The sequence below is a fragment of the Somniosus microcephalus genome, chromosome 17, assembly GCF_052327205.1.
Source record: "Somniosus microcephalus isolate GS21.2 chromosome 17, FLI_Smic_1.0, whole genome shotgun sequence".
Taxonomy (NCBI): domain Eukaryota; kingdom Metazoa; phylum Chordata; class Chondrichthyes; order Squaliformes; family Somniosidae; genus Somniosus; species Somniosus microcephalus.
Window position 1 is genome coordinate 85,909,469 of NC_141003.1, and position 24,593 is coordinate 85,934,061.

The following is a 24,593-nucleotide window of genomic DNA, read 5'->3' on the forward strand; positions in this document are numbered from 1 at the left end:
GGTAGTAGAAAAAGACCACACAAACTGGGTAGTAGAAAAAGACCACACAAACTGGGTAGTAGAAAAAGACCAATCAGAATCTAAAAGCTCATAGTGTCAAACTAAGCAGGAGAACTCCCAATTATCCCTCAAAAGTAACTCTTCTATAATAGTGGCGATTCCTAATGAGGTCAGAAGCCATATATGGTCTGTACAAAGGATACGAGAACAGATTGGATCCATTTCCAGAAAGAAAAGTGCAAAAATCAGAAGACGAGTCACTGGATCACCATCGTGAAAATTGTTCTCCTTTACTCACCTCTATCCTCACTGCCGCTGGCTCCTACCCGCTGCTACCCCAGGGAACCGAACTGCACTGCATACTGAGTGATAATTCTCTCAACAGTTTTATCAGTTCAGGAATTCTGGCCCAGCAGCAGCAGATTGGAGCTAAAAATGGGAGAGAAGTGAAGCGAGGAGGATAGGTTAATGAACAACTTAACATTCAATAAAACACTCAGAAAATGCAACAATCAGGGGACACCAATGTACAGTATTTAACAATTCCCCTACAAAAAAACCCTGTCATCTTTTGCCACAATTTTGCAGTGGCTAATCTATGTAATCCTGGTGAAGGTTAATTCTACCTTTCAATTTCTGCAGAGGACACACAAAATTCCAGGCAATAATAATGTCTTGCAGAAACAGAATGAAGCCTTGTTGCTGCTTTTGGATTGATACAGACGTTGAAGCATTGCTCACATAAAAATGAAAGTTTGGTATCAGTCCTAATAACACCGATGGTTCACTCATCACAGACCTGTGAAGGAATGACACCAAGAACGAAAGGAAAGAAATTAAGTATTACCTGATTGGGGTGTTATCAGGAAAATTTAGTTCCTGGAAAACAAAACATACACTAACAAAGGGTCTACACCTGAAACGTGTCTGCATCTGAAATGTGACAGCACACTTGCCTCTGAGTCAGAAGGTAGTGGGGTCAGGTCACACTCCAGAGACTTGAGCACAAATATCTAGGCTGACACTCCAGTGTAGTACCAAGGGAGTGCTGCACCACTGTCCGAGGTGCTGTGTTTCAGATGAGACGTTAAACCGAGGCCCCGTCTGCTCTCTCAGGTGGATATAAAAGATCCCATGGCACTATTTCAAAGAAAAGCAGGGGAGTTATCCCCGGTGTCCTGCCCAATATTAATCCCTCAACCAACATAACTAAAAACAGATTACAGTATCTGGTCATTATCACATTGCTGTTTGAGGGATCTTGCTGTGTGCAAATTAGCTGCCGTGTTTCCTACATTACAGCAACAACTTGCATTTATATAGCGCCTTTAACATAGTAAAACGTCCCAAGGTGCTTCACAGGAGTATTATAAGACAAAAAATTTGACACCAAGGCACATAAGGAGAAATTAGAGCAGGCGACCAAAAGCTTGGTCAAAGAGGTAGGTTTTAAGGAGCGTCTTAAAGGAGGAAAGAGAGGTAGAGAGGCGGAAAGGTTTAGGCAGGGAATTCCAGAGCTTAGAGCCCAGGCAACGAAAGGCACGGCCACCAAAGGTTGAGCGATTATGGATCAGGGATGCTCGAGGACAGAATAAGAGGAGCGCAGATATCTTGGGTGGTTGTGGGGCTGAAGGAGATTACAGAGCTAGGGAGGGACTGCCGTGGTGGAATTTAAACTCATGACTCATGATCATTAGTGCAGGCCTCTGGACTAGTCCAGTAACATAACCACTATGCTACCATACCCACTAAAGGCTTCTTCGGCAGCACCTCCCAAACCTATGACCTCTACCACCTAGAAGGACAAGGGCAGCAGGCGCACGGGAACACCACCACCTCCAAGTTCCCCTCCAAGTCGCACACCATCCTGACTTGGAACTATATCGGCCGTTCCTTCATCGTCGCTGGGTCAAAATCCTGGAATTCCCTCCCTAACAGCACTGTGGGAGCACCCTCACCAGCAGCAGTTCAAGAAGGCGGCTCATCACCATCCTTCTCAAGAGTGACCAGGGATGGGCAATAAATGCCGGCCTCGCCAGCAACGCCCACATCCCAGGAACGAATAAAGAAAAAAGGGTGAGTGATGAAAATAGTCTACATTTTTAATGTGAAACTATTGGCCCAGTAATTCCTCTCTGAACGCGCGAGTACGGTCGGGGTACTCACGCGTCTGGCCGGAGGAAATGCTGGTTTTCAGCATGCACAGCGCATGCGGGGAAAACCGGCATTTCCTGTCCTCTGAACGAAGGGGTTCAGAGGCACAGCGCGTGCGCAGTGAACTTCGTCGATTTCATTCATGAATTCAGTGAGGGTAAGTCCTGACAACTTGGAAATGAAAAAAGCAGGAGCAAAGCTATCGAGAAGCTGCGGAGGAAGAAGTCTGTCATCGTGGAGCTTCTGAAAGTCATTCTATTTCTGTTTGGGAAAGGGAGGAAAGTTATTTTAAGAAAGGCTGAGGTAAGTTTAAAAAAAATTTTTTGTTTAAAATGGTTTTTCAGTACTGTAGGTAGAAGGAGCAATTGTGGCTGTGGGCAAGGCCTCTGAATTTATTTTTATAAAATGTGAAATTTACTGTTTTAAAAATAATAAAATGCTTACAAAATGAAATTGTCATCAGTAATATTTAGTAAGTATGTATGTATGATTGTATGTATGTCTGTATATATTCCTTGAAGGATGTGCATTTATGTATGTATTCCTTTCAGTACATGGATGAATGTATTTATGTAATGATGAATTTCATCAGGCGGGTAGGATGTGTTTGCAAGCCGTTAAAACATGCTTCCTGTCATAGGCTGAGTTGATGTTATAGGCACTCAGTTTATTAAAATAACTAACAACTATTTCCATTTACTCCGTACAGGTACGTCTGTGTGAGGAGTAGTCCTGTGAGCGAGAAACATGCCCTGTTGTAGAAATTTTGCCGTGATGCTATTTGTGTATTTGCTTCAAAGAAAGAGGAATGCCAGGGAGCAACGTAGAAGATTGAGGAACCATGAATGTCTCCTGATCAGAAGGAACAACTACCCACCCCACAGAGTTTACAGGGAGAGGCGATCATTTGAAATGCTGTCCGAGGAGTTGTGTATCAGGCGGCTGCGCTTCAGTAAAGAGGCAATTGGACGACTGTGACATGTTGAAGGCGGACTTGGAGCCACGCTCGAAGACCCGCACTGCCTTGTCAGTGAACATGAAGGTAACCACAGCATTGAACTTCTTTGCAAGTGGATCATTTCAAGCAGGCACCGGTGACATAAGCAACATCTCCAAGAATGCTGCGAGGGTCTGCATTCACCAGGTCACAGAAGCCATTTGCCGTAGGATTTCTGATTTCATTATGTATGACTTGTCCACTCGTCATCAGAAGGAGATGGCCTTAGCATTTCATCGCATTGCTGGATTCCCCAAAGTGATTGGGGCCGTCGATGGAACACATATTGCATTGAAGGCACCCAAGGATGCACCTGTGACATTCATTAACAGGAAGGGGTATCATTCATTGAATGTAATGATATTATGTGATGCGCACCTGAGGATCCTAAATGTTAATTCAGGACACCGGGGAAGTAATCATGACTCCTTCGTCCTCCGTATCTCTAAATTGTATGATCTCTCAGCAAATTGCCTACAGGATCCGCATGGATATTGGGCGACAAGGGCTACCCGCTGAAACCATGGCTGATGACCCCCTACCGCAATACCAATAATCAGTCTCAGGAGAGATACAACCATGCACATGCGTCTACACGTCAAGTGGTGGAGAGGACAATAGGAGTTCTGAAATCACGCTTCCGGTGTCTGGATAGGTCAGGGGGGACCTTGCAGTACTCTCACCAGAAAGTGGCAAGGATTGTGCTGGCCTGTTGTGCTTTGCACAACCTTGCCCTGCAGGAAGGACTGACCCTTAACAATGAGGAACAGCTGGCTGTTGAAATGGAGGATGAAGGCGATGGCAATGTGCATGCTGCCAGGCCTCATGGGGAGGAGCCCAGTGCCGCCGAATCTAAGGCTGCTCGCGAACTGCTGGTAGCCAACACCATCACGCGGTAGTTACGCCCTGTAACTACCCCTCCCCCCGCAAGGCAAAGACAGAAGCAGACACATATTAAAGTGAAACAGTGACCTTTTATTGCATCATCAAACACTTTTCAGATTCAGTTTCAATGTATAAAGTGAATAACTTGTAAATTTTAAGTAACAGTTATGAACTTTAAAAAAATTTATGGACAGGAACAGTGAGGAAGTGTTATTGGAAATAGTTCATTTTTACTTGTCTTTCTTTCTTCGTTCAAGGATGTTAATTACCTATTTTATGCAATTTTAAAATGTTAACGTTAACAGTTTTGAAATCACTTTGTAAACAGGTTTAAGTCATTTGTGTTTGATTCTTAGTGAAATTACAAAAATTAAGATGCTAACTACCTCTTTTAACGTTTGCAAACGTGCAAAATGGTGACTGTTACAAAAGAAAGTGTAAACATTTTACAGTAATTTTTACTTACTGCAATACAGACATTCAAAGTGCAAACTAGCTATTTTATAATTTTGTAACATTTGTTGTAAAAGTTTTTGAAGTTAAATAAATGTTTAAATTCTTTCAACATTGATTACTGGGTGTACTGCTGAAACGATAAGGTTACCTATCCTTTCCTTCATAAATAAACACTTGAATTTAAATATGTAAGAAAACATTTAACATTTAAATAAAGTGAAAAATATAACTATTTAACGATGTGTGACTGAGGGTTGAAGGTGGCGGAGTGAGCTGAAGGTGACACTCTAACGTTTCCTGCGCCTTTTCACTACCCGTGACTGGAGCCCTCCAGATCTATTTGCAAGAGCCCTGTCAGATTGTTCTTGCTCTTCAGCAGCGGCTTGAGGAAAGGGTTGTTGCTGAGGCAATTCTACGCTGCCCTGCATCATGACTGGCGCAGCTGCTGGCTCCTGGGACCAAAGTGGCTCTGCACTGTGACCTGGGGAGGGCATTTGTGCTGGAGTCAGCGTTATGCCAGTAGTGATAGATACAAGCGAATTAACTAGTGCATCTTGCTAATTAACGGAAAAGAATTAATAGAATGTTTTCAAGGCTTTAAAAAATGCTTAAATATCTTCAATTCTCTTTAAAACTATCTAAGAGTCATCAAAATCATTTAAACGTTTTTAAAATTTTATAAAAGTTCACAAAACATTCATAAAATAGCAGATAACCTACTTTCCCTGCAGCTGTGTAACTACAAAGTCCTCTGCAGCTGCTTGGAAAGATTGGGGACGTGTCCTATCACAGCTTGTAGAAAATATCAGGGCATAAGGGAGAATTTCTACCCAAAATTCACAAAAATATGCCCGGAATTCAGAAATTTGAATGACGACCAAAAACTCCCATACCTACTAGGGGAAGAGAGAAATTGTGTAACCTTAGCTATGTTACAGCTTGCCATAAACAGAGGGACAACCACTAAATATAAGAAAAGAGTATATACAAATTATATGAATGTATATTTATAATACACTCAGGGATATATCTGTTTATACACTGTATGGATAGATCTGTATTTTTGTGTAAAACCATGAATGTTTTTCGATGCTTTGGCAACATAAGATGTACCTTGTCATCATGCCAATAAAGCGATTTGAATTGAATTGAATTGAATTGAGACCTCAAGGTCCGTGTCCTATTACAATGAGACCTCAAGGGGCGTGTCTCAGTTGCACAGCGCGCTCCAGGCTTCGCGCTGGCTGCACGCCTGGGCGGCGTGACGTCACACGCTGCCCGGGATTCTTCTCTTTCAAAAAGGAATTCCAGGCGTCCCTGGAGGTGAACGGTAGGCGCGTCGGGTAAGTGCAGATCGGGGGCTTGCACGCGCGGCAAGCCCCCGACCCGAATTTCTGGCCTGTTTTGTTGGGTTGCAATGAGGAGCATTGGGAGGTAGGTGTGGTGCTGCGCATGCGCGGGCCGGCGGGCGGGAGCTGGGTGAGGGGAAAGGCCGAGCTCGAGCCCTGCCGCCCCGCATTGAGGGGAGAGAGAGCCGGGGGGCAAGTACAGCCGGACCCCCGCCAGAGAGAGGGGGGAGGGATAGGGACAGGGGGGGGTCATTACACCCAGCCGATCGCCCGCTTCATTCTTACAGTGTGTGTGTGTTTTTGGCGGGCGGTCCGGACCATTCCGCCATCTTTATCGGCAGCGCCGCCCGGATCAGCAGACAGAGAGAGGGCGAGAGAAAGGTGAGAAAACAGAGAGAGAGAAAACAGGGGGAGAAAGAAAGGTGAGAAAACAGAGAGAGAGAAAACAGAGGGAGGGAGAGAGAAAACGGGGAGAGAGAGAAAGGTGAGAAAGCAGAGGGAGAAAGGTGAGAAAACAGAGAGAGAGAAAACGGGGAGGGGGAGAGAGAGAACGGGGACAGAGAACACGGGGAGAGAGAGAAAACGGGGGAGCGAGAACGGGGAGAGAGAGCGAGAACGGGGGAGCGAGAACGGGGAGAGGGAGCGAGAACGGGGAGAGAGAGCGAGAACGGGGAGAGAGCGAGAACGGGGGGAGAGGGCGAGAACGGGGAGAGGGAGAGAGAACGGGGAGAGAGAGAGCGAGAACGGGGAGAGGGAGAGAGAACGGGGAGAGAGAGAGCGAGAACGGGGAGAGAGCGAGAACGGGGGGAGAGGGCGAGAACGGGGAGAGGGAGAGAGAACGGGGAGAGAGAGAGCGAGAACGGGGAGAGAGCGAGAACGGGGGAGCGAGAACGGGGAGAGAGAGCGAGAACGGGGGAGAGAGAGCGGGGGGGAGAGAATGGGGAGAGAGCGAGAACGGGGGAGAGAGAGCGGGGGGGAGAGAACGGGGAGAGAGAGAGCGAGAACGGGGGAGAGAGAACGGGGAGAGGGAGAGAGCGAGAACGGGGAGAGGGAGAGAGCGAGAACGGGGGAGAGAGAACGGGGGGAGAGAGAGCGAGAACGGGGGAGAGAGAACGGGGGAGAGAGAGCGAGAACGGGGGAGAGAGAACGGGGAGAGAGAGCGAGAACGGGGGAGAGAGAACGGGGAGAGAGAGCGAGAACGGGGGAGAGAGAACGGGGAGAGAGAGCGAGAACGGGGGAGAGAGAACGGGGGAGAGAGAGAGGGGGGGGAGAGAACGGGGGAGAGAGAATGGGGAGAGAGCGAGAACGGGGGAGAGAGAGCGGGGGGAGAGAACGGGGAGAGAGAGAGCGAGAACGGGGGAGAGAGAACGGGGAGAGGGAGAGAGCGAGAACGGGGAGAGGGAGAGAGCGAGAACGGGGGAGAGAGAACGGGGGGAGAGAGAGCGAGAACGGGGGAGAGAGAACGGGGGAGAGAGAGCGAGAACGGGGGAGAGAGAACGGGGAGAGAGAGCGAGAACGGGGGAGAGAGAACGGGGAGAGAGAGAACGGGGGAGAGCGAGAACGGGGGAGAGAGCGAGAACGGGGGAGCGAGAACAGGGAGAGAGCGAGAACGGGGGAGAGAGAACGGGGAGAGAGAGCGAGAACGGGGGAGAGAGAACGGGGAGAGAGAGCGAGAACGGGGGAGAGAGAACGGGGAGAGAGAGCGAGAACGGGGAGAGAGAGAGCGAGAACGGGGGAGAGAGAGCGAGAACGGGGGGGAGAGAGAGCGAGAACGGGGGAGAGAGAACGGGGAGAGAGAGCGAGAACGGGGGGGAGAGAACGGGGAGAGAGAGCGAGAACGGGGAGAGGGAGAGAGCGAGAACGGGGGAGAGAGAACGGGGGGAGAGAGAGCGAGAACGGGGGAGAGAGAACGGGGGAGAGAGAACGGGGAGAGAGAGCGAGAACGGGGGAGAGAGAACGGGGAGAGAGAGCGAGAACGGGGGAGAGAGAACGGGGGAGAGAGCGAGAACGGGGGAGAGAGCGAGAACAGGGAGAGAGCGAGAACGGGGGAGAGAGAACGGGGAGAGAGAGCGAGAACGGGGGAGAGAGAACGGGGAGAGAGAGCGAGAACGGGGGAGAGAGAGCGAGAACGGGGGGGAGAGAGAGCGAGAACGGGGGAGAGAACGGGGAGAGAGAGCGAGAACGGGGGAGAGAGAACGGGGAGAGAGAGCGAGAACGGCGGAGAGAGAACGTGGAGAGAGCGAGAACGGGGGAGCGAGAGCGGGGAGAGAGAGCGAGAACGGGGGAGAGAGAACGGGGAGAGAGAGAGCGAGAACGGGGGAGAGAGAACGGGGAGAGAGAGAGCGAGAACGGGGGAGAGAGCGAGAACGGGGGAGCGAGAGAGAACGGGGGAGAGAGCGAGAACGGGGGAGAGAGAACGGGGAGAGAGAGCGAGAACGGGGGAGAGAGAGCGAGAACGGGGGGGAGAGAGAACGGGGAGAGAGAGCGAGAACGGGGGAGAGAGAACGGGGAGAGAGAGCGAGAACGGCGGAGAGAGAACGGGGAGAGAGAGCGAGAACGGGGGGGAGAGAGAGCGAGAACGGGGGAGCGAGAACGGGGAGAGAGAGCGAGAACGGGGGAGAGAGAACGGGGAGAGAGAGCGAGAACGGCGGAGAGAGAACGGGGAGAGAGAGCGAGAACGGGGGAGCGAGAGCGGGGAGAGAGAGCGAGAACGGGGGAGAGAGAACGGGGAGAGAGAGAGAGTGAGAACGGGGGAGAGAGAACGGGGAGAGAGAGAGCGAGAACGGGGGAGAGAGAACGGGGAGAGAGAGAGCGAGAACGGGGGAGAGAGAGCGAGAAAATGGGGGGAGAGAGAGAAAACGGGGAGAGAGAGAGAGAAAACGGGGGGAGAGAAAACGGGGAGAGAGAGAACGGGGAGAGAGAGAAAGAGAAAACGGGGGGAGAGAGAAAACGGGGGAGAGAGAACGGGGAGAGAGAGCGAGAACGGGGGAGAGAGAACGGGGAGAGAGAGCGAGAACGGGGGAGAGAGAACGGGGAGAGAGAGCGAGAACGGGGGGGAGAGAGCGGGGAGAGAGAGCGAGAACGGGGGGGAGAGAACGGGGAGAGAGAGAGCGAGAACGGGGGAGAGAGAACGGGGAGAGGGAGAGAGCGAGAACGGGGAGAGGGAGAGAGCGAGAACGGGGGAGAGAGAACGGGGGGAGAGAGAGCGAGAACGGGGGAGAGAGAACGGGGAGAGAGAGCGAGAACGGGGGAGAGAGAACGGGGAGAGAGCGAGAACGGCGGAGAGAGAACGGGGAGAGAGCGAGAACGGGGGAGCGAGAGCGGGGAGAGAGCGAGAACGGGGGAGAGAGAACGGGGAGAGAGAGCGAGAACGGGGGAGAGAGAACGGGGAGAGAGAGAGCGAGAACGGGGGAGAGAGAAAACGGGGGGAGAGAGAGAAAACGGGGAGAGAGAGAGAAAACGGGGGGAGAGAAAACGGAGAGAAAACGGGGAGAGAGAGAACGGGGAGAGAGAACGGGGAGAAAGGGAGAGAGAACGGGGAGAGAGAGAGAGAAAACGGGGGGAGAGAGAAAACGGGGGAGAGAGAAAACGGGGGAGAGAGAAAAGGGGAGAGAGAGAGGAGAGGGGGAGAGAAAACAGGGAGAGGGAGAGAAAACGGGGAGAGAAAGGGGGGGAGAGAACAAGGGTAGAGAGAACGGGGAGAGAGAAAACGGGGAGAGAAAGGTGAGAAAACGGGGAGAGAGAAAATAGAGGGGAGAAAACGGAGAGAGATGGGGAGATAGAGTGAGAGTCTGGGAGAGAGAATGAGGTGAGAAATACAGAAAAATATAGTGAGAAAGAAATATATAGAAAGATTTATAGAGAGACTGGGATAGGGGAAAGGGGTCAGAAGGTAAGAGCAGGAGTGATGGAAGACAGGGAAGAGAGAAAAGGCACTGGGGTAAGAGGTAGGAGCAATAGGGGAGAACGGGGTAAGACCGATGGGCAGCAGACAACGAGTATGAGCAGGGCAGAGAGGGGGAGTGGGGTGGGAGTGGGGCAGAGAGGGGGGGGGGGGAGTGGGGCAGAGAGGGGGAGTGGGGGAGTGGGGCAGAGAGGGGGAGACCAGGAAGAGAGCGGAACAATGACAAAATCCTGGAAGTTAGCTGTGAAGAGAACTGTCAGATTAATGTTTTGGGTGTGAATGTGAAGATTTTTTACTTTTTAAGGGAAGGTCTGCAAAACTAGCAGGAGAAAGAGCTTGAGTTTATAGTGTGTCTTATCACTCTCCCAGGGCATTTCACAACTTTTGAAATGTATTCTTGTTTAGGCACAAGCAGCTGCTATTAATAAAGTCCCATAAGCAACAATAGGAACAAGAAGCGGCCATTCAGCCCCTCGAGCCTGTTCTACTATTCTATTAGATCATGACTGAGCTGTACCATTGCTCCATATCCCTCAATACCCTTAAACTAACAAAAATCTATCAAGCTGCATCTTGAAAATTTCAGTTCTTCCAGCATCCACAGCCTTTTCGGGGAGCGAGCTCCTAAATGGCCGAGCTCTCATTTTAAGATTATGCTGATCTGGATTGCCACGAAGAAATAGTTTCTCTATTTACTCTATCGAATCCCGTAATCATTTTAAATACCTCGATTAGCTCGCCCCTCAACCTTCTAATGTCAAGAGAATACAAACCAAGGATATGCAACTTGGCCTCGTAATTTAACCCTTTAAGTCCTGGTATCATTCTGGTGAATCTGCACTCTAGCCCCTCCAAGACCAGTATATCTTTAATATTTCCGATCTTAGTGTGTGTGTAAGAGGAAATTCTACAGTTTGTGTATTAGCCAATGTATTATATATAAAAATGGCCCTTTTAAATTAAGAATGTAGTGGGGATTGTGGCTATAGAATAGTTCTGTTTATTCAGAGTGACATTGTTAGTTTATTATTATTTTGTTTTTCAGTGTGTGACACCGTTTTCTGAAGCCTTGTTAATCATATACCATGGAAGGTAAGAGCATTTCAATAATTGCACCCTAGCATTGAAATAATTTAGTGCTTTTTAAAAATAAATTACATTTCCAAAACTACTAAAAAATACCCCACTTGAAGCAGGGTCGTTTTGAAAGTAAAGAGACAGCTGCAGCCTGATTAATGTAATGCTTTGATTGCTGGCAGGTAACGAGGACCTCGATTTATTGGCATCCCTTTTGGATGAGGATGAAGAGGTGGCAGCGGCAGGATGTTTTCAGGGTAAACACAGTGAGGGGCAGCAATCACTCGAGGCTGATGAGTGGGATGACCTGTTCGATGGAGATGACGAGGATGGTCTCCCGGCTAAGGAAATCAATGCTCTTTTTGAGGATGTGGATGACTTGGCGGAGGAGGATGAAGAGGAGGAGGAGGAGGAGAGTAAAACAAATGCAGTAGAGGAAAATGAACAACCGTCTCTCATCCCTGATCAGAAGAAGTCAGAAAAATCAAAACTGGAATTAGAAGGTATTTGACATTTACTGCTTTACTTTTTTTTATTATTCGTTCCTGGGATGTGGGCATCGCTGGAAAGACCAGCATTTATTGCCCATCCCTAATTGCCTCTCGAAGGTGGTGGTGAGCTGCCTTCTTGAACCGCTGCAGTCCGTGTGGTGAAGGTACTCCCACAGTGCTGTTAGGGAGGGAGTTCCAGGATTTTGGCCCAGCGACGATGAAGGATCGGCGATATATTTCCAAGTCAGGATGGTGTGTGACTTGGAGGTGAACTTGAAGGTGGTGGTGTTCCCATGCGCCTGCTGCCCTTGTCCTTCTAGGTGGAAGAGGTCGCGGGTTTGGGAGGTGCTGCCGAAGAAGCCTTGGCGAGTTGCTGCAGTGCATCTTGTAGATGGTACACACTGCAGCCACGGTGCGCCGGTGGTGGAGGGAGTGAATGTTTAAGGTGGTGGACGGGGTGACAATCAAGCGGGCTGCTTTGCCCTGGATGGTGTCGAGCTCCAACAACACAAGAAACTCGACAGGACTGGATCACCCAGTCAGGCGCTCCTGGTGAGGAAAGGCATTTACAAGGATAACTGGGTGGGAAAAATCAGGGGCTGTGGGCCATTTGCTATCCTGACTAGCGCTCCAAGAGCCCCACCCCTCATCGGGAGCACCTGATTAGGGAATAATCTCTTGAATTCACTGGCTAACGTGCCTAATTCTGTATCAGACAAATGTTCGGGCTGACACCCAACTACCGGAAACTTTGTGCTATCCGGCACCGACGGGACCGAGCTGTTGCCGTCCCAACAAAACTGCCGGACAAACCAGCGCTAATGTTGAAACATACGGAGATTTTGAGCTCCGTATCTGGCAACAAACCCTGTACAGCTTCTAAACAGTCGGCCGTACCTTGCAAGCGTCTCTGTAGCTTAGCAACAGCTTCAGCGAGACCTTGCAGAGCCTGACTGGTGAGAAAAAAAAGCAACGAAAAGAAGAAAAAAAACGAACGAAACGGCTCCTGATTTTTGCCGGTGGCTCGAGCATTTCGGACAGTTAACCTCCGGATAAACCAAAGTTTCCTGTAGTACTTTTTTAACTAGTAAGCAACTTTCTTTCATTGGTCTTTCTCCTTTTGGCTTACTGAAAAACTGTGCTAAGGAAAACACAATAATCTGCAATGTTCTCTACTGGCAGCTACAGCCACATTGACAAACTAATAATTCCACATAATGTCAGTCAATAAATCACCTCCTAGGCTAATGGGTAACGTCTTCTGAGGTAAGGTGCTGAAGACATGCAGGGATAGAGTGAATTTAGGTTCACCAGATTCATTCCTGGGATGAGAGAGTTGTCCTATGAGGAGAGATTGAGTAGATTGGGCCAATACTCACTCTAGTTTAGGAAAATGAGAGGTGATCTCATTGAAACATAAAAGATTTTGAGGGGGATTGACAGGGTAGATGCTGAGAGGTTGTTTCCCCCTGGCTGGAGAGTCTAGAACTAGGGGGTTACAGTCTCAGGATAAATGGTCGGCCATTTCAGACTGAGATGAGGAGGAATTTCTTCACTCAGGGTTGTGGATTTTTTAAAATTCGTTCCTGGAATGTGGGCGTCGCTGGCAAGGCCAGCATTTATTGCCCTTGAGAAGGTGGTGGTGAGCCACCGCCTTGAACCACTGCAGTCCGTGTGGTGAAGGTGCTCCCACAGTGCTGTTAGGGAGGGAGTTCCAGGATTTTGACCCAGTGACAATGAAGGAACAGCAATATATTTCCATGTCAGGATGATGTGTAACTTGGAGGGGAACTTGCAGGTGGTGGTGTCCCCATGCTCCTGCTGCCCTTGTCCTTCTAGATGGTAGAGGTTGTGGGTTTGGGAGGTGCTGCTGAAGAAGCCTTGGCGAGTTGCTGCAGTGCATCTTGTAGACGGTACACACTGCAGCCACGGTGCGCCGGTGGTGGAGGGAGTGAGGCGGGCTACTTTGTCCTGGATGGTGTCGAGCTTCTTGAGTGTTGTTGGAGCTGCACTCATCCAGGCAAGTGGAGAGTATTCCATCACACTCCTGACTTGTGCCTTGTAGATGGTGGAAAGGCTTTGGGGAGTCAGGAGGTGAGACACTCGCCGCAGAATACCCAGCCTCTGACCTGCACTTATTGCCACAGTATTTATGTGGCTGGTCCAGTTAAGTTTCTGGTCAATGATGACCCCCCCCCCCCCCCCCCAGGATGTTGATGGTGGGGGATTCGGTGATGGTAATGCCGTTGAATGTCAAGGGACGGTGGTTAGACTCTCGCTTGTTTGAGATAGTCATTGCCTGGCATTTGTGTGGTGCGAATGTTACTTGCCACTTATCAGCCCGAGTCTGAATGTTGTCCAGGTCTTGCTACATGCGGGCATGGACTGCTTCATTATCTGAGGAGATGCGAATGGCACTGAACACTGCAGTCATCAGTGAACATCCCCACTTCTGACCTTATGATAGAGGGGAGGTCATTGATGAAGCAGCTGAAGATGGTTAGGCCTAGGACACTGCCCTGATGAACTCCTGCAGTGATGTCCTGGGGCTGTGATGATTGACCTCCAACAACCACAGCCATCTTCCTTTGTACTAGGTATGACTCCAGCCAGTGGAGAGTTTTCCTCTTGATCCCCATTGACTTCAATTTTTCTAGGGCTCCTTGATGCCGCACTTGGTCAAATGCTGCCTTGATGTCAAGGGCAGTCACTCTCTCCTCACCTCTGGAATTCAGCTCTTTTGTCCATGTTTGGACCAAGGCTGTAATGAGGTCTGGAGCCGTGTGGTCCTGGCCGAACCCAAACTGAGCATCAGTGAGCAGGTTATTGGTGAGTAAGTGCCGCTTGATAGCACTGTCGACGACACCCTCCCACTTTGATGGTTGTGAGTAGACTGATGGGGCGGTAATTGGCCGGGTTGGCTTTGTCCTGCTTTTTGTGGACAGGACATACCTGGGCAGTTTTCCACATTGTCGGGTAGATGCAAGTCTTGTAGCTGTACTGGAACAGCTTGGCTAGAGGTGCAGCTAGTTCTGGAGCACAAGTCTTCAGCATGACAGCCGGGGTGCTGTCGGGACCCATAGCCTTTGCTGTATCCAGTGTGCTCAGCTGTTTTTGCTGTCTTTGGAACTCTCTACCTCAGAGGGCTGTGGAGGCTCAGTCGTTGAGTATATTCAAGGCTGAGATCGATAGATTTTTGGACTCGAGAGGAATCAAGGGATATGGGGATCGGGCGGGAAAGTGGAGTTGAGGTCGAAGATCAGCCATGATCTTATTGAATGGCGGAGCAGGCTCGAGGGGCCGTGTGGCCTACTCCTGCTCCTAATTCTTATGAATTAGGGGGACAGAGGATGTCCAAGCATAGCACCAGAAGCGCCTTTAAAAGAAAGATGCTATAATCTTTAGTTAGCAAAATTACTGGTATTGGACAGATTTGTCCTTTAATCGTTTAAGTATAAGAACATAAGAAATAGGAGCAGGAGTAGGCCAATCGGCCCCTCGAGCCTGCTCCGCCATTCAATAAGATCATGGCTGATCTGATCCTAACTGCCAATCTACTATCACAGAACCATCTCCTGAATCTAACAGAATTAGACACACGAAATAGCAGGATCAGGCTACACGGCCCCTGGGCCCGCTCCGCTACCCACCGGGCCATGTCTGATCCGAACCTAGACTCCTGTCCAAATTCCTCCCCGTAACCCTTAATTCCCTTTACTTCTAGGAAACTGTCTATTTCTGTTTTAAATTTATGTAATGATGTAGCTTCTACAGCTTTTTGGGGCAGCATATTCCATGGACCTACCACCCTCTGAGTGAAGTAGTTCCTCCTCATCTCAGTTTTGAAAGAGCAGCCCCTTATTCTAAGACTATGCCCCCTAGTTCTAGTTTCACCCATCATCGGGAACATCCTCCCCGCATCCACCCGATCCAACCCCTTCACAATCTTATATGTTTCAATAAGATCGCCTCTCATTCTTCTGAACTCCAATGAGTAGAGTCCCAATCTACTCAACCTCTCCTCATATGTCCATCCCCTCATCCCCGGGATTAACCGAGTGAACCTTCTTTGTACTGACTCGAGAGCAAGTATGTCCTTTCTTAAGTATGGACACCAAAACTGTATGCAGTATTCCAGGTGTGGTCTCACCAATACCTTGTACAACTGAAGCAATACCTCCCTGTACAGGATAATTTATAGACTGGAGTGTGTTACAAGGCAGAAACACAATGAAGAGATCAGATAGTACGACAAACCATGAGATCAAGCCCCTTGGATCTTTAAAAAATATTCCAAACTGTACCAAGTTCTTTCTACTGCAATTATACTGTTTTGTAGCATTGTATGTTAAATGTAAATAGTATGTATCCTGAAAATATATAATCTTTTCCAGCACAATTTTTGAATCTAACCCGATCTAACAAAAATGTTTTAACTTAACATTTTGTATAAATGCATTAATAATGTATTTATCTGTCAAACATATATTTTGTAATTTTACTACCTGATTTAAATAATTGTGAGAACACCAATTTCTTGTTTTTTTTAAAAGAGACTAGCAAAATTTCTGCTTGCGCCAATGAATATTTTGAATATCGGATGTGTTGAAGAAAGTGCACATGCTGTGCCTGTGAAGGAACGAACACCAGGGGCAAAATGAGCTTTATGAAAACTTCTGGGTTTCTTGAATCTTTACAAAGAACTATCCCATATACATGGGTGATTTTAAAAGCCTGTATCATGTGCAAGAATTGTGAAGTTATTTTTACTCTGCCACTGGTGCGGAATTGTCATGGGCAGGCTTTTCCGTGGACGCATGGAATTGTTTTTTTGCTTTGTTGCATTGAGGGGGCAGAAATGATCAATCCATAAATACTAAGACTTTTTCAAGATCGAATGCTATTTAAACCTACGTGGTTAGGGACTCGGTGCCTCCCTAAGTATCTTTGTGTTTTTTGTTCCATAGTGGAACTGGAACGGATGAAGGAGCAGATGGCAAGGTTACAGAGGCAGTTGACAAAAGTTGCAGATGGCCAGGAATCCATCGTCCATTCTGGAAAAGGCTCACCTGAAAACAAGCTGAGAGCACCGGGTATGGATTCACACTGGCACACTGAGGGATTTCACTGTGATTTATTGAGTGGTTCATTTAAAGGGAGCTTTAACAGTGAGCGAAATGGTGCTGAACTGTTTCAGGTTCTAGACACCTGATGTATCTTTATTCCGGACGGAGCCATCACTGAAGTTGCTATACTCCCCGTAGATGCGGACTTCAAACTTGGGGTTTTTTGGTAATACTTTGCAGTACTTTCGAGCTGGAGGTTTGAAATTGCGTGCAGGTATTAGGATGTGCCATGTTACACAATTGATATTGTAAATAGAAGCTCATGATAGGAATGGCGCAGCCTTCATGTGGGTTTTATGTGACTGGCAACCAACTTTATTGTTCTGGTTTGATTCTGATCTTTTTATACGTCCCCACCTAGTATTGGTAGGCATTTTGAAAGATCAATTCTCGTGAGTTATTGTGAAGTTCATACTCAATTTATAATGTGACTTCGAGGTTGCTTGCAGCAAAATCAACATTTTCTGAAATCAGACTTTGACCTAATAGTTTAGATGGTGCAGTTTCTTTACTCCAAATCAGAGCCAGTTCATGTAACAGTGGGATTTATCACTGAATTAACCCAGCATACCAATATACTAGTGTTAGAGTAGTTGGTATTCTGATAGTGTGTGCGTGCATAACCTGCATTTGTTCTGCTGAAAACTGCTCTTGCGGACTCTAGTCAGGAATACCGTGGGCTTTCAATGCACCTGTTCTCGTAACTTCCCTCACTGTTCCAGTAATAGACGCTTTTTATTTCCTTAATTTTATCTTTTTGTTTTAACTGTGTGTTTTGAACAGGACAAGCTGCACGTACTTCACAGAATATAAAGGAAAGCAACTCTTTTCAGGAAGCTCTGAGTATGCCCTCGTCAGGTCCTAAAAATAGTCTGTTGAAAACCAAGCCACGCAAAGCCCGCGAATCTACAAATCCAACAGCGGGTAATTGATCTAATGCTTCTTGCATATTGAACATGTATTTATATACGTACGGGCGGGAAAAGACCATCTGGACCATCAGGCCTGCCCCATGTAGTCGTGATGTGTGAAGCGTCATGGTTAGACAACCCCCCCCCGCCCCCAAAGAAGGCAAATGGTATGTTGGCCTTCATAGCGAGAGGGTTTGAGTACAGGAGCAAGGATGTCTTGCTGCAGTTGTACAGGGCCTTGGTGAGACCGCGCCTTGAGTATTGTGTGCAGTTTTGGTCGCCTTATCTGAGGAAGGATGTTCTTGCCATGGAGGGAGTGCAGCGAAGATTCACCAGACTGATACCTGGGATGGCAGGAATGACGTATGAGGAGAGATTGGGTCGATTAGGCTTATACTCGCTAGAGTTTAGAAGAATGAGAGGGGATCTCATTGAAACTTATAAAATTCTAACAGGACTAGACAGACTAGATGTAGGAAGGATGTTCCTGATGGCGGGGGAGTCCAGAACCAGGGGTCACAGTCTAAGGATAAGGGGTAAGCCATTTAGGACAGAGATGAGGAGGAATTTCTTCGCCCAGAGAGTGGTGAACCTGTGGAATTCTCTACCACACAAGGCAGTTGAGGCCAATTCATCAAATATATTCAAGAAGGAGTTGGATATATTTCTTAAGGCTAAAGGGATCAAGGGATATGGGGAGAAAGCCGGGACAGGGTACTGAATTTGGATGATCGGCCATGATCTCATTAAATGGCGGAGCAGGCTCGAGGGGCCGAATGGCCGACTCCTGCTCCTATCTTCTATGTTTCTAACCACCAGCAGCCGCGTAATCGCCTGGGAGAGGCAAAAACCTGGTTTAAAAACCCACGGCTGAGAGATGCCTGGGCACGTGCTCTGGAAACCTTGTTTAAAAAGTGAGGTATTTTGGGTAATTATTTTTACATTGTTTTTCAAGGGACAAAATCAAGGTTGTGTAGCTCTTTTTAAGATGCAAAGTAGTTACTAATGTAACTAGTTATTCAAAATGTGCTGGTGGTTGAGGCAGTAATAGCTATTACTCTTATTAATTGGCAAATTCAGTGTTATTTTGGAGCCATTTGGACACATTTAAACATCTGAAAAGTAATTTACTATGATTAACAGCAATGAAATAGGAAGGCTGTGTAATTTCTAATAGCTTGTGTGACACTACAACCCTTTCCCTTCAGTTCCTCTGTTCTTTAGTTATTTTTGTAAAGATAACATTTCCTCACACATTTCAGCAGCTTACTATTGAAGTCTCGGCAGATCATTTTCTTTTAAACCTAGAATTGCAGCTCCAAACGTATCCCAACTTGAACAAGTGTCTTGCTCAGATTCTCATGACGGTATTATTAGCAGATTAATATGGGGTCAGTAGTTGCGGATGAGCACCGTGTGTTAAATCGCAAAAAGACAAATTTTTTTTGAAGGCAAAGTTGGGCAATCCAAATGGAATTGGGCACAGGCGTACAAACTGCGGGAATGCGATTGTTCGCCAGTTAATCTCATTATTGGTTACCATTGCTGATGCTGTAATTCGTAATTTAATGAATTACATCGGCGTGTTAAAATTAAATAAAATGAGGGAAGTGATATGCGCATCCGTTACACGTTATGCAATACTAGATCGATAGCAAAATACTGCAGATGTTGGAAATCCGAAATAACAACAGAAAATGCTGGAAAAACTCAGCAGGTCAGGCAACATCCGTGGAGAGAAATTTGAGTTGACGTTTCGGGTTGGACCCTTCTTCAAAACTGGAAAGAAAAGAAACTAGATCGGAGGCAGGGCTGCGATCGGACAAAAGAATAAAAGAAACAAAAGAAGTAAAAGAGCTTAGAAGCTAGACGAGATGGTAATAGGCTGGGATTAGGTGTAAAGTGTACTGGCAGGGCAAAAGATAGCTGCCAGGTGTGAGAGAGAAACAAAAGGAAAGGGGGGGGGGGGGAAAGGAGTGGAACAATTACAAGAGAACATGAAATGGGGGCCGAGCTTATGATCTGAAATTGTTGAACTCGATATTGAGTCCGGAAGGCTGCAGACTGCCTAATCGGAAGATGAGGTGCTGTTCCTCGAGTTTACGTTGAGCTTCCGTGGAACAATACAAGAGGCCAAGGACGGTGAGGTCCGAGTGGGAATGGAGCGGTGAATTAAAATGACAGGCGACCGGAAGCTCGGGGTCACCCTTACGGACTGAACGGAGGTGTTCCGCAAAGCGGTCACCCAATCTGCGTTTGGTCTCCCCAATGTAGAGGAGACCGCATCGTGAGCAGCGAATACAGTATACTAGATTGCGAGAAGTACAAGTAAATCGCTGTTTCACCTGGAAGGGGTGTTTGGGGCCCTGGACAGTGGGAAGGGGGGAGGTATAGGGGCAGGTGTTACATCTCCTCCGCTTGCACGGGAAGGTGCCAGGCGAAGAGGAAGGGCTGTTTGGGGTGATCGAGGAGTGGACTAGGGTGTCTCGGAGGGAGTGGTCCCTGCGGAATGCTGAAAGGGGAGGGGAGGGGAAGATACGTTTGGTGGTGGGATCACTTTGGAGGTAGCGGAAATGCCGGAGGATGATCCGTTGAATGTGGAGGCTGGTGGGGTGAAAGGTGAGGACAAGGGGAACCCTTTCGTGGTTCCGGGAGGGAGGGGCAGGGGTGAGGGCAGAGGTGCGGGAGATAGAACTGACACGGTCGAGGGCAGTGTCAACCACGGTAGAGGGGATTCCTCGGTTGCGGAAAAAGGAAGACATGTCTGAAGCACTGGTGTGGAAGGTGGCGTCGTCGGCAATACTAGATAGTGCGCACTGTTGTATAGAAACTTCTGTGTCCTGTTGTATTAGTATAGTAGCGAGGTGCTGCATATGTTTAGTATATATTAAAGCTTAGTGTAGTGCTTCACTTAATGTTTACAATAGTATCTTCTAGGCAAGAAAGTCTTGCATTTATATAGTGCCTTTCACGACCACCGGACGTCCCAAAGTGCTTTTCAGTCAATTAAGTACTTTTTTTGAAGTGTAATTTTGTTTCCTACATCACTGTTGTAATGTTGGAAACGCGGCAGCCGATTTGCACGCAGCAAGCTCCCACAAGCAGCCATGTGATAATGACTTTTTTTTTAGTGATGTTAATTGAGGGATAGAATGTAGTTAAAGTCTTTACTCCATTGATGTACCTGTCTCCGGGGAAATCTGGGCCTATGTTTCAACTGTGCTGCAAGCCATGAAATGGAGATAAAAAAACATGTATTTTTTGGGGGGGCTGGTGGGGGTCGGGGACGGTGGAATGCAAGGGAGAAGCATCTTCTTGAGGATGGGGAAAGAAGCAGAGAAAACAAGAACTTCTTGCAAACCTGTGGGGAGCCAAGAGAGAGGCACCCTATTTAGGTAGGAGGAGAGATTCACAAAAGGTAAATTGGATTCACAAAAGGTAAATCGTGCTTGACTAATCTACTGGAATTTTTTGAGGATGTAACTGGTAAAATAGATAAGGGAGAACCAGTGGATGTGGTGTATCTGGACTTTCAGAAGGCCTTCGATAAGGTCCCGCATAAGAGATTAGCGTGTAAAGTTAAGGCACATGGGATTGGGGGCAAGGTATTGACTTGGATAGAGAACTGGTTGGCAGACAGAAAGCAAAGAGTTGGAATAAACGGGTCTTTTTCCGAGTGGCAGGCAGTGACTAGTGGGGTACCGCAGGGATCGGTCCTTGGACCCCAGCTATTCACAATATATATTAATGATCTAGACAAGGGAACTAGATGTAATATCTCCAAATTTGCAGATGACACAAAGCTGGGTGGGCGTGTGTGCTGTGAGGAGGATGTCGAGAAACTCCAGGATGATTTGGACATGTTGGGTGATTGGGCAGAAACATGGCAGATGCAATATAACGTGGATAAATGTGAGGTTGTCCACTTTGGTGGCAAAAACAGGAAGGCAGATTATTATCTAAATGGCAATAGATTGGGAGAAGGGGAAGTGCAACGAGACCTGGGTGTCCTTGTGCACCAGTCGCTGAAGGTAAGCATGCAGGTGCAGCAGGCGGTTAAGAAGGCAAATGGTATGTTGGCCTTCGTAGCAAGAGGGTTTGAGTACAGGAGCAAGGATGTTGTTAGGGGATATATATATATATTTTTTAATAACAGATTTTAATATGATTAAACTAATGACTGAAAGTGCTGATTATGCTTAAACTGAGAACAAGACCACGTGTAAGACTGCTTGCTGGAGAGAACAAGGAATGGGGTGATGCACCAGAGATCCAATCACAGTGTGGTAACGTCAGGTCGGCCGATGTAGCTGAACCAACCATAGATCTGCATGCATGCTGCTGAGCCAATGGTAGTAAAGGGGTGGGTGCATTTGCTGTAATCTGATGCTGTATATGAACCAGCCATTTTAGAACATGTTTGTACAACAAAGGAAGTCAAACAGTGCAAATCAGTGCTGCAATAAATCGACTATTTAAAACCTACCACCGGACTCAAAATCTTTTATTTTAGTGCGTTGACCTTAAATTAGTGTGGTCCACTGAAATTAAGTGATCTAACCGATGTCTTGCTGCAGTTGTACAGGGCCTTGGTGAGACCATATCTTGAGTATTGTGTGCAGTTTTGGTCGCCTTATCTGAGGAAGGATGTTCTCGCCATGGAAGGAGTTCAGCGAAGATTCACCAGGCTGATACCTGGGATGGCAGGAATGACGTATGAGGAGAGATTGGGTTGATTGGGCTTGTACTCACTAGAGTTTAGAAACTTTGAAAGATTGAAACTTATAAAATTCTGACAGGACTGGACAGACTAGATGCAGGAAGGATGTTCCCGATGGTCGGGGAGTCCAGAAGCAGGGGACACAGTCTAAGGATAAAGGGTAGGCCATTTAGGATAGAAATGAGGAGGAATTTCTTCACCCAGAGAGTGGTGAACCTGTGGAATTCTCTGCCACAGAGGGCAGTAGAGGCCAATTCATTAAATATATTCAAGAAGGAGTTGGATATATTTCTTAAGGCTAAAGGGATCAAGGGGTATGGGGAGAAAGCAGGGACAGGGTACTGAATTTGGATGATCAGCCATGATCACATTGAATGGCGGAGCAGGCTCGAGGGGTCGAATGGCCTACTCCTGCTCCTATCTTCTATGTTTCTATAAAAGAGAGAGACCCCCTTGATGAGGGTGGATAGAGAACCTTTTGAGGGGAGAAGTGAGTCCTGTTGAGGCAGCGAGAGAGATGCACACCCTGCTGTAGGGGAAACTCTCCAGGACAAGAAACCCTATTGTGGTGGAGGGGGCGCTGAACCCTCTCTGTCAATGATGGGGTGGTTGCCTTTGGGAATCATGAGCATTTCACTTCAAAAGTAATGTATGTTGTGTCTATTTTATCAGTTTAATAGCAAGAGACCAGTATGATTACATTTTGTGAAATATGATTTTTTAATCATTTGGACAGAGAGAAAAAGTCCCACCCAAACACGACCTGGAAGCGGGCAGCCATTTCCGCCTCCGAAAACCAGCAACAAACCCAATACATCGCTCCAGAAACTTTCTGCAACGGCAAGAGATTGTGAAAGGCCAGGAACTTCGAGGGCTACGAACTCTGACATAGCTGTGGATAAATTCTCTGGCTTGAGGCTAAGGTACAGTAATTGGGTTCTGTGCAACTTGCTTTCTTTTTGAAATGTTAGATACCAGTATTTCTTCCGTTAGGTTTCTGTGCTGCTGGAACATTTCTCCAGTTTATCAGCTAGTTGTGTTTGACTCTGCCCTCTGTGGTCTTTTGAGGTAGCCAGACAACATGGTAAATAAAGTTGGATTGTTAACACATTTCCCAACATTTACATTCAGTACTTTAATTGTATTTATTATCTGTTTGTGTGATTTTAAGGGTAAAGTACAATGAGATGTTCAGTATCACAGCGTTCGACAATGAAGTCGAAGATTGGACGACATATGTCGAACGCATAGAAGTATACTGCAAGGCGAATGAAGTGCCAGATGACGAGAAAGCGCTGGTATTGTTGAATTCAATGGGTGCAAAAACGTATGGCTTACTACGAATCCTAGTAACCCCAGAGAAGCCAGTAGAAAAGGATTTTGAAAACATAGTGTCAATCCTACAGGACCACTTAAACCCCACACCGCTGCTGATAGCAGAAAGATTTAAGTTTCACAAAAGGAACCAGCATAAAGATGAAAGTAATGCTGAGTATTTAACGGAACTGCGCAAGCTATCAAAACACTGCCAGTTTGGAACGGGACTAGCAGATGCTTTAAGGGACAAGTTTGTGTGTGGGCTTCAAAGTGAAGGAACCCAGAAACGGCTTCTATCAGAAAAGGATCTTACGCTGGACAAGGCTTTCAGCATTGCAGTATCACATGAAGCAGTAGCAGCGATACAACGGAGACCGCAAGAATATGGCACAAATGAAATGTCATACGGAACAGTGAAGTGCTATCGCTGCGGCAGAACAACACACGACCATAAGGATTGTTGGTTCAAGGACCAAGTGTGCAGACAGTGTGGAAAAGTAGGACACATAGCAAGAGTCTGCAGGTCGGGAAAGAAAACCAGCAGCAAGAAATCTCCACAGGAGAAGTACAAGAAGGTACATAAGGTGACGGAGAGTAGTTCAGACGAACAGAAGAGTGATACAGACTCCGGAAGCAAGGAGCTGGGTTGTCTGAAACTACATAATGTGATCAAAACGGAGGATCACCAAACTCTCTGGGTCACGCTCAAGATAGCGGGAGTCCAAGTGAAAATGGAATTGAACACAGGATCAGCCCTAACAGTTATAAACCGAAGGGACTACAAGCGGCTATTCTCACATATACCCTTGAGAGATACAAAGATTGTCTTGAAGCCGTACACGGGGCAAAAAGTCTACCCCAAAGGAAAAATAAGGGTGAACGTTATATATAACGGCAAGGAAACACCAAAAATGGACCTATATGTATTGCCAGATGGAGGACCACCACTACTAGGACGTGAATGGATCCGGAAGATACAGCTAGATTGGCATTCCATACAAGCACTGACTGTAGATGCCAAAAAGGATGACGCGTCACACCTGGACGACTCAAAAATGCTGACTGACGCACAAGAAGTGTTCCAGCAAGGACTCGGAACACTAAAAGGCATAACAGCGACGATCAAAATAGAGGAAAATGCAAGCCCAAAGTTTTTTAAGGCCAGCCTTATGCGATCCGCCCAGCCGTCGAAGCAGAGCTGGAAGG

The 24,593-nt window shown here is 47.4% G+C and overlaps 1 protein-coding gene and 1 long non-coding RNA gene across 2 annotated transcripts in view; both read left to right on the forward strand.

Moving 5' to 3' along the window:
- Positions 1-1,187: 1,187 nt before the first annotated feature.
- Positions 1,188-4,601, forward strand: LOC147105898 (uncharacterized). Its single transcript, XR_015081636.1, has 2 exons — positions 1,188-2,076; positions 2,864-4,601. It is a non-coding gene; the product is annotated as an uncharacterized LOC147105898 (long non-coding RNA).
- A 1,348-nt stretch (positions 4,602-5,949) lies between these two features.
- mcm10 (minichromosome maintenance 10 replication initiation factor) overlaps positions 5,950-24,593 on the forward strand; it is a 109,491-nt gene continuing 90,847 nt past the window's right edge. Inside the window, exons 1-6 of the mRNA XM_086010867.1 lie at positions 5,950-6,222; positions 10,791-10,837; positions 11,005-11,325; positions 16,281-16,406; positions 17,223-17,363; positions 22,807-22,993. Of these exons, the coding sequence (XP_085866993.1) occupies positions 10,831-10,837; positions 11,005-11,325; positions 16,281-16,406; positions 17,223-17,363; positions 22,807-22,993 (782 nt within the window). The 5' untranslated portion in view covers positions 5,950-6,222; positions 10,791-10,830. The remainder of the gene's footprint in view (positions 6,223-10,790; positions 10,838-11,004; positions 11,326-16,280; positions 16,407-17,222; positions 17,364-22,806; positions 22,994-24,593) is intronic.